Source organism: Lineus longissimus, chromosome 5, assembly GCF_910592395.1.
Source record: "Lineus longissimus chromosome 5, tnLinLong1.2, whole genome shotgun sequence".
In the NCBI taxonomy this organism is placed as follows: domain Eukaryota; kingdom Metazoa; phylum Nemertea; class Pilidiophora; order Heteronemertea; family Lineidae; genus Lineus; species Lineus longissimus.
In genome coordinates this window covers 16,611,119-16,621,359 of record NC_088312.1, presented here as the reverse complement: position 1 = coordinate 16,621,359, position 10,241 = coordinate 16,611,119, and the positions used below count along the sequence as shown (strand labels likewise).

The window sequence follows — 10,241 nt, the reverse complement described above, 5'->3', positions numbered from 1 at the left end:
TACATGACATAGTGTTGGCCGTCGTCACGTCACCATGCATTTTACATTACTGTAACGTGACGAGACGCGACGTTTTCGTAAACGTTGGTCCCAATCAAGTGCATGGATCTATAGTAAATGGCCAGTCTCTACGCCAAGAAATAAGAATTTAAAGCGATTGTGTAACACACAAATTGCAACAGTGCACTGTGCCGGAAAGAGAGGACCGGTTTTTGCAGCAAATATGTTCTCCTTCAGCTGGTCCATTCGCCATTTAAGCTCGGTGGCTCCAATACTTCTTTCAACTATTTGGCGCAGCCGTGTTGCACGCCCATTAAATGGGGTATTCGAAAACCCTGGATCAACAAACACTGGACTGGACTGCTCATCATCGCCTGCATCAACATGGCGACAACAATGTATTGAGAAACGACAGGGAAATGGGACATGGTATCAGTCTGATAAACTTATAGTGGCCAATTCCATCTTCGCCGTGGCTATGCCATGTGCTCGAGTTATTATGAGCTCGGAGGTAAACCTCCATGTTATAAGGGAGTGTGCTGATTGGTTTCACATCAAAATAGTATGAAAAAAATCTAGAATGTTTTATTGGGGCAGGAGGGAGGAGGCGGGAGGGCAAGTTTCTATAGATAGTATTATAGAGGACGCGTTAATTGACTAAATACGGTGGATAATGTACTGAACCCCCCCCCCCACTCCTAGCCCCACCCCCGGGATGTTCAAGGTAACGGTTAGGGCCAGGGGTAGCATTAAATCCTTACAATGGCAGAATATGTATAAGAAACTTTGTATATATACTGTGTCGACTCAATTAAGCCGGTTTTGGTCGGTAGGCCTATTTACACCGGTCCGGTGGCACACATCTGCCAATTTCATCATGTTAATAGCGTGTCAAGACCCACAAATCACTCAGATGTCTAGAGCAGGCACTTGTACATATTCCTGTTTACATAATACATAACCATACCTATTCTGTCGTCGCCAATTATCGTAAAATCTACGATAAAACCCGGGCGACTTTTCGGGTGACGCCATGTTCATGATGTTGATGATGGAATTAGGCGGGAAGAGATTCGGCAGGGTTGCGGGAATTGTATAACTTTTAGAAAAATCCAGGTGGTGGAGGGCGCTGAGTCATAGTCCAGTCCAGTCCAGTCCAGTCCAGTCCAGTGTTTGTTGATCCAGGGTTTTCGAATACCCCATTAAATGCTAACTGTTCAGCGTTCAGTCCAGTTCCAGTGAAAGTATGTAAAACTGACCCGTGAAGGTTACGATAAGCTGGGTCTCCAAGCACTACGACATCCTGTGGAAGGCCCTGTAGATAGTCCATTAGTTCTACTGACCACTCGGCAGCAGTTTTATCATGAGTGGCACCACTTATTCCGCTAATCACATGGCGAATACGAGCATGCTTATCAACTTAATACTGCAAATTCAAGGAATTGCAGCTTTTTCCATTTCTACCACAGAAGTACGCATTTCCAGCGTGATCTGGTGGTAACCGGAAAAATGCCGACCGACCGACCGACCGACTGACCTGCCGAAAAACGCTGACCGACCGACCTTCCGACCTACCCAAGGAGTTTTGTAGTAGTTGAGTCACAGGTCTCATAAGTCAATGTGATATATCCAATCCACGATAGCTGGTCATGTGAAATGAAAATGGTAAACAAGCGCACGTGCGCTGGTCAAATGACAACAAATGCATGTTGCGCGTTGCAGTTCGGTCGAGACACTTGAGTAGAAAAACTACAGTGCATAGATTAGGCCCAAATCATGTTTTTATATCCACCGACCATGTAGACAAAGCATATCTTTAGAGTATCGTTATCAGTTCCTTACCGCGTGGGCTCGTTTTCCCGGTATAATTGACTGGAGATGCTGCTGTCAGACACGTCGGACTCCATCACGTCCATTGCGCTGGGCACTACATAGATACATGTGCTATAGAGAAGCGAAAGGGATACTGCATATGACGGTAGGTTGGCAGGTCAGTCGGTCGGTCGGTCGGTCGGTCGGCCGGTCGGTTGGCGTTTTTCCAGGTTACCTGATCTGGCCTCTGAATCCTAATAATCACACCATCGATGTATAGCAGAACTCGGCGAATATCCCCATTGATATAAATTAAATCACGACAGAGTTCATCGAATTCAGCAGGCTGGGGAAAAAACACATGCTGAGGCGCTATGTCCATGAAAAATCTGGCTTCAAGATGAAGATTTGCGATAACTGTTGGCTTTGCCTTGGCCACAGCATACCCAACCTGTCTGTAATATCCACCAGATGCGATATACATGAGAAAAGTTTCCATCATTTCCTTTGAGGTGGTAAGAAGGGCTCTGCCTTGATTTCTCCAGGTATGGAATTAGTCCACTAACCCATTAAGCTGCTCTTCTGCGAGTCGTATGTGCCTCTCTGTAGGTTCTGTGCTACTAGCAGGTGTGCGAACAAAGTTTTCAGCTCTCTGAACAGCAGCAACTTGCAAATCTGGCTCGAAAATCATCCTTCAGGATTCAACAAACCAATCAAAGATGGCTGCTAACACTAACACTAACAGGCAGTATTCTGACCTCCAGAACGTTTAACAGATCCTTAACCACCTAGTGGTTAAAGTTTCTAAAATCTACCACAATCAAAATACATTACTGACAAGATGTTTGACAGTAAGAATAGTTATTTCGAACAAATTTAGTGAAAACCCCTAGCTGATTCGTCTGGAAACAAAAAAGTTATTCAAAAAACAAGCTTAACAGATTTCAGTTGGCTATGATTAAGTTAACATGTCCTGTTACAGATCTGGGCCCGGTTGCTCAATCAGCAATATGTTAACGTGGCGTTAGCAGCATTTTTCAGCGTTAAATCCTTAACGTGGCGTTTGCTAACTTAGCGTTAAATTTGGGTTGCCCAAAGTCATTTTAACGCCAGCGTTAGCTAATATTGCCTAAATGCTGGCGTTAGTGCGTTGCTAGGGAAATTACCCACAATGCAATCAAGTTCCTCCCAAATTTTCCAAGATGGCAGCCTCAAGTACTGAGAATTTTGTATCCGCACCAAAAATGAAAAAGAAGAGGGAAAGGGGGTCCAACTGGACCCCAGAAGTCACCATTCTGCTTGTGGAATTGGTTGAGGTCCAGTTGGAGATGCTTAGGGCAAAGTTTAGTAACGAAGTCAGCAAGAGCCTAAAGATGAATGTCTGGGATGGTATTGCAATGAAGGTGTCAGCCCTGGGAACAACCAGAACTGCAACCCAGGTGAGGGAGAAGTGGAATTCGTTGGTTTCCAAGGCCAAGGAGGTGCATGGGCAGCGTCGACAACACATGGGCAAAACTGGTGGCGGGGCATGTATGGCGCCATTGAATACCATCACAGAGAAGATCATTGACATATTCAAAGATGATGCTGGCTTCAATGGTGTTGTTGATGGTTTTGAAACAACAATTGGCCAGCCTCAACCCCTGGATATGCCTTGCAAGAAGAGGAAGACAGTTGTTGACCCACATCATCATGGGGTGCAAGCCAGCACATCTGGTATGTGTTCATTATTTTACAACTTTTTTGATAAGTCAACCTTTATTTTGAGCTAGAAAGAAGTTTTCTAGTTTGTCTGCTTGTTTGGGAATCCCCAGCAAATGGGAAACTCCTCCAACTACGTCATTATTGGCACACTGCCAATGTACATGTTCAAAACTCATGCTTGCCAAATCACACGATACCAAATATACCAACTTGCCACACCAATATCCTCGTTTCCCCCGTAGAACACTGTTCAAACAAATGATCAACATCTTATAAACATACTAAAAGACAGACTTACTATAATGAACCATCTTTTTTTGTATCATAACTGTGAATAAATACAGATTTCATTTTGAAATTTGTGCAACATTCTCTAGCTTCTGAAAATGCTTGATGCGAACTGAGCATGCTCAGTGGGCACACATAAAATATGAAGTGCCATTTCAGCTAAACTTTTTTACAGTGCAATACAATAATAAACAACTATCAAAGTACAGATAGTATAACACTTAATTAAAAACATACAGAAATACCAGTTTACAATACAGTGAAAATGAAAGCTTATAAAGGGAATAGTCAGCACATTTCACTGACGACTTTTATATAAAAATAGAAGTTTTGAAAATAGCATTATTTAGTGTAGATCTAAAACATCTGAAAAATATTAACTACCCTTAAGAAAAGTTAATCTCTATAAATACTCAACTCTTAATATATTAATAGGTGGACACCTTGCAAAGAAATGAAATCATCTTCAACATGTTCAATTGTTGAAGAAGGACGAGTAGACTTTTTAAATAGTATTTACAATTTCTACAAAAAAACCCTCTCATTCCAGGAATACCTGCAGCAATTTGAGCAGGGCCAGGGAGAGTTTTCATACCACCACTTAAGCCCAGGAATGAGGAGCAAGTACCAGCCTCTGCCATTGTCATTGCTGAAATAGGTATGATTTAAATTATTGTGTTTTATTGGCAAGTTAGACCAACTGATGCATTCACTGTTTGAATTCTTTGTACTACAGTATCAGACTTTTAAAGTAGTGACAGAATACAAATTTTGATAAAATACCAACTGTTTTAATGCAGACTAAAATCATCTAGCTTGCTAATTTTCTGGTCGAATTTCAGGTCTGCCAACTTCTGGATATCCCAATGACGACATTGAAGAAGTCAAAACAAGCATGACTTATGAATCAGGTAATTGCTACATACACTATACATGGTTGCATTACAGATCTCCAGATGAAGGTTTAAAAATTCTCTTGAAAACTGTGACTAAACTCCCAACTAAGTTTCATGACATTATTTTTATGACATAAAACAAGCATTCATTTTCGAAATTAATTAACCAAAAATGAATAAAACCTTGTCTCCATTTAAACTTGCCAACTACCTGTATTTCAGATTATTTGGAACTGTGCTCAGCTGGCCCCACACCCCCAAAATGTGTCATGACAATGAAGACAAAGACTAAGAAGGTGGTACCAGCGAAATCAAAGTCCTCCAGGTCAAAAGTGGGATCGGTAGGATCAGCATCAGGTTGGTATAGCTTTGCAAACCTTTACTGACAATATTCTATAGGCTATACTTCTCACTTGATTAATTGCTATACCTTAATATCTTAGTACTTGGTCAAGATTCAGGTAATGTCAAGAATAATATAGACTAAGTCTTCATTGATTTTTGGTGCTATCAAAGAATGAATTACACATCAAGTAATATGATAATAATAAATGACTGAATTATAGGTAACAGCCATAGTATCACACAAATGTACTAAATGTTAGACAATGGTATGTGTACCTGATCGAAGATTCATTATGTTGTCATTTTTCAGGCTCTAAAGTCAGCAGCCAAGACATTCGCGACCTTCAGTTGAAGGTGCTGCAAGCCACTTCGGAGGCGCAGGTAGCTGTGGCAGAGACCCAAAAAGTGCAACGGGAGGAAGCCAACACCCATATTGCACTGATGAAGGTCAAGATGGACTACTTACGCGAGAAAATGGAAGAGGAGGCCCTTCACAAATTTGTGAATTTTTAACTTTGCCAGGACTGTGTTAATGTGTAAAATATTAACATGTACATATATTACATTGTACATTACATTGCACATTACAGCATTATTATAAATGAAATTGTACATGTATTTATTATTAATGAAATGGTATAAAGATTCAAGCTGAGCTTGCGTTGAATAAATTGCCAATTACTAACTGGGGCTTAATTGAATTTAATCAGTTTACTCAGATAGCATTTTAAAAAGGCAAAATATAGGCATTGGTTAGGGGGTTAAATTGGTCATCTTCAGGTGACTAATATACACAGCAAGGGCACTTCAGGTCATGTCAGGTTCAGTATGAAGTATGGAATGGTTTTAACATACTGTGAGATATGAGAGACGATATAATTGGCTGCTTCGTCTATTAACTTTATCTTGCCTATACCTAGCTGCTGCCTATAGTTTACCTTTAGAAGTATTTGGTTGCCAGGTAATCCCTGTAAAGTCGTCCATTTTCTGGCCCATCATAATCGTCTCCACCATCACTATCACTGTCGCTATCAATGTCGTTATTCTCAAGATCACTGTTGTCACTCTCGTCCTCTGGGGGCTCCCGTTCTCCCCTCATGACTGCAATATTGTGCAACACTGTGCACGCCGACACAATCTTTACCACACGTTCAGGTTGCATGCGAACTTCGCCATGCAACACATGGAATCGCCGTTTGAGGACACCAAAGGCATGTTCAATGCGAACACTTGTGCCACAGAGGGACTTGTTAAAGTGCTGCTCACGAGGTGTTGTAGGGTTGGGGTAGGGGGTGATGAGGAATGGCCTGCAAGGATAGCCACTATCTCCTAACATCATCCCGTCGTCTCCTCTTGGGTTATTCGCTTCCATGTGGACGGAGAGGGCTGAGTTATGGAAAATGTAGCTGTCATGGGTTGCTCCAGGCCACTTTGCCACTATGTTTGTGAACTTTCCTGAAAATTTACACAACAATAAAGATACTACAGGAATCCTATTTCAAGTGGGAGTCAAAGTGGTTATAACATCACTGACTGGGAGAAAAATTCCCAACATACATTAAAATGCAGATAGTGCCCCCCTTTAAACCATTGAATTAATACCAAGTTTGCACCCCCTATATCAGCACTGCATGAACTTGCATGACCTTCACCTCGGTCATAAACAAAAATGGCAGCTTCTGTCAAAACTTGTCAGAATTCAGGGTGAAAAATCGTAGTTATTTCATCAATTTCTGCAAGAAATAAAGGTTAGGTATGTTAATAAATACTTACCAGTGTGGTCACAGACTGCCTGGATGTTTAGGCTGTGGTAGCCCTTGCGATTAACGAATGACGCTTCATAGTTTGGGACCCTTCCCTGCTGCTGAGGCTGGTGTGGATCATCATCATGTGGATCTTCCTCTGGCCGTGCTGCATTTGGCATTGGCTGTGCCTGCTGTGGTAGCTGCTCTTCATCATCTGCTGGTGGTGGTGGTGGAGGTGGTGGTGCTTCTACTGGCAAGAGTGGCGCATTTGGGCATATAATCCTCACATGGGTGCCGTCTATGCAGCCGAGTACTCTTGGGTAGCCCGAGATGTTGTAGAAACCCATCTGTACTTTCCGCCGCTCTTCGACTTGGATTGGCCATTTTATAAATTCATCCCTCCGGCGTCGTAACGCAGCACTTACATCACGCACAGCTCTTGATACTGATCCCTTGTCTACACCAAGGGTGTCTCCTATTGCCTCCAAAAATGCCCCCGAAGCAAAAAAACGCAAGGCAAGGAGCACTTGTATTTCCACTGTGAGGGCCATTGACCTACCACTTGCTCTTTCGAGGTCCTCTCTCACTAAATCACATATAAATTCAATCCCATCCAACTCAAAACGATACCTTTTAAATAGTTTCTTATCATTAAAGCGCTCAAGATGATTAAAAGTGCGATTATATTGTCGAATTGCCTGAATTTGTGGCTGAAGTGGAAAGATTGCAATGTTGGTGGCCATGTTGGATTTGCTGCTAACGCCAGAAATCTCCTAACGCTGGGTTTAACTGAGGCTGAGGAGGTACTTTAAATTTAACGCCAAATTTAACGCCGGTCTTTGCCTAACGCTAATTGAGCAACCCAAAAATATTTAACGCCACGTTAGGTGAGATTTAACGCTGGCGTTAATGCAAACGCTGATTGAGCAACCGGGCCCTGTTAGGTGTAACACCGCATGTTACAGGAGCTGTTAGAATGTATGATTTTTAACAGATCTGTAACACTAACAGCAGTGTCACACCGATGTTTATTTCGAGGTCAGAATTGGTGGTTAGTGTTACAGATCTGTGACAGATCTGTAACACTAACACGTAACACATAACATACACAGAGTTCTGACCTCACCCATTGTGCTCTACTGCGTATCCCTAGTGAGTCGAATGGAAACCAATCTATTTTTACTAGCATTATACCCGTGGCGCAGACAGGTTCAAATGGGCTATATCTTGAATAGATTGAATTGCGATGAAAATCTAATGCAATAAAGGAGATAAATCGAAGAGACAAATTAATCAAACCATTTGTCTACAGACTCGGACCTAGCTGTGGCGTGCTGTATGCGTGCATAAAAAGTATATCAATTGGTCCGATAGAGATGATGAGGCAATGTCAATATGCCTCGTTACTTAGTCAGCAATATGCCCCTTTTCATACGGAGAAGAGGAAGGAGAACTCAGATAGGCCTTCACATGTCGGCTTCCAAATGGCTCGAACCAACTGTACTATCACTACCTTAACTTTAAAATGCGTGCTCCTCCTACATGTAGCAATGTCTCGGACAAGGCAGTTAGTCGACAGGCAAGCTAGAAGTTCAGCACCGTCAGCAGATCCTTGATAAGGCCATGTCAGGTTCCGCGCGCCTCTTCAGATACATCAAGTATTGAAAGCTGTGGTGAGCACATAAAAAGACCATGGTCACCTTAATTTGAAAATCCCTTCATAATCAAGGGCAAGCTCTGACTAAAACAGCACCCATAAACAATAGACCACCAATTTGACCCCAGCTCCTAACTGCGGGAAAACCCAAGTCCAGCAACCAAAAGTACCAAAAATACATTTTTGTTTACATTTGAACTGCACACATGCGTTTGTTTACAATTTCATTTCCCGCGAAATCTCGAAAATCAGGTGACCTGCAATCGTGGATTGAAAATAACATTAACCTGGGTTCAGCAGGTCAGCAGGTATACCGGCTGTTCCAATCATCCCCCTACAGCCAGCTTTTCAAAATGTAATGTTATTCACCCCACAGGGAGTGCAGGTAATTGATTAAGCCCCTGCATAACTTAACAGCAATGGCTTGGCTTCTGTGAGTGGTAAGGAGAATTGACAGTGTCCGATTAAAAATCCCTCATTACTGCTCCGCTGAAGTAAATTTTTGAACAAAACCAAGACGTTGCATCAGGGTAAGGTGTCACCACCATTCATGCAAAATTCCAAGGCGATCCAACGCCTCCAAGTGTGACTTTATTCGTCACCCTTCCAGTATTATTATATAGATTAAGACTAGCGATGACGTCATTTCTGGTGATTCCCTACGTTGTCCAATGAGCGCTTTTTAAAGTGTGCCATTTGGCATGCATTAGCATGCAATGTATTTTATCAGCGCTGCCAATTGCCAAACAGAATGCCGTAGCTCCGTAAATTTTGAATCAATTTTTATGGGAGTAACATTATTGTGTTGCTTGGAATGTCTACTTTTCACTCATGTAAGAATCGTAGTACTAAAAACTAAAATGCAAACAGAATCATGCCGATTCACTGCACATACTGTGGGGATTCTCCACTTCAAAATAATTCGTGAACACAGCGTGCACTTCTAATATCGTTTTCACAGAATTGTGGCCAAATTTTCAAGAACCATTACAGCCAGATCCCGTTAGCGAAGGTCAAAAAGCGAACCTCAGGTTGCAAAGGCAAATGCATTGAGGCTGTGAGGCTGGAGTTTCTCTTTGAATTGCCCGATGATGTTGTTATAAGGGTAATCAGGCGTGATCAGAGATTAGCGCAATCTAGCCTAATCTCCTATGGCATGCCTGGCTGACCTACCACAGCAGGTGTTACGGAATTTGTTATTGTTACTCCTGCCTGTAAGTGGCACATCATCTGACAAAATCAGAGTGTACTCAATGTAGGCCTAATGGCATTGCTTCAGATGAAGACCTGATCGGTACTGTCGGATGCTTGTTTCTATATTGCAATATTGTAGTTGATCAAAAACATTTCTTTTTTTCATAGTTTTTTTAATCAGACTGGTTTAAACATGTACCTTGCTTTTTAAGTTAGGCCTGTAAACAATAATGACGTAGGGGCCTTGAAGGCTTTAAACAATATTGTTCCGCCCTGCGAAGAGCGATAGTGTGCAAAGCGGTGGGACAGACTGGGGTACAACTAGATTACCCTGGGCTCACTGTCATCCATCCGAATTTGACCACCCCCACTCTTAGGAGAGGAGCGACGATATATAATAAATGAAACGGCCAGGGGCCATTGTGCTCACCGTATACATCTTTTAGTAGGCAGGATCATGCTTAGTTTAGAGGTGAATATGGTGAACACAATCAGGCATGAAGACTTTTTTTAGATGTGTATTGATGTCAAGTAATAAGACAGGGCAGTATATATAAGTTTATGATCCAACCAATAATTGTCTATGACATCAACAAGATC

The 10,241-nt window shown here is 42.1% G+C and overlaps 2 protein-coding genes and 1 long non-coding RNA gene across 3 annotated transcripts; 2 read left to right on the top strand and 1 right to left on the bottom strand.

Moving 5' to 3' along the window:
• Positions 1–3,014: 3,014 nt before the first annotated feature.
• Positions 3,015–4,374, top strand: LOC135488558 (uncharacterized). The gene is made up of 2 exons (XM_064773197.1): positions 3,015–3,528; positions 4,355–4,374. The coding sequence occupies exons 1-2, from the start codon at positions 3,015–3,017 to the stop codon at positions 4,372–4,374; spliced, it is 534 nt and encodes a 177-aa protein (XP_064629267.1).
• A 5-nt stretch (positions 4,375–4,379) lies between these two features.
• Positions 4,380–4,982, top strand: LOC135487456 (uncharacterized). Its single transcript, XR_010446853.1, has 3 exons — positions 4,380–4,462; positions 4,647–4,715; positions 4,923–4,982. It is a non-coding gene; the product is annotated as an uncharacterized LOC135487456 (long non-coding RNA).
• Positions 4,983–5,985: 1,003 nt separating this feature from the next.
• On the bottom strand, positions 5,986–7,341 carry LOC135488557 (putative nuclease HARBI1). The gene is made up of 2 exons (XM_064773196.1): positions 6,819–7,341; positions 5,986–6,500 (listed from the first exon to the last, which is right to left on the bottom strand). The coding sequence occupies exons 1-2, from the start codon at positions 7,339–7,341 to the stop codon at positions 5,986–5,988; spliced, it is 1,038 nt and encodes a 345-aa protein (XP_064629266.1).
• Positions 7,342–10,241: the final 2,900 nt, after the last annotated feature.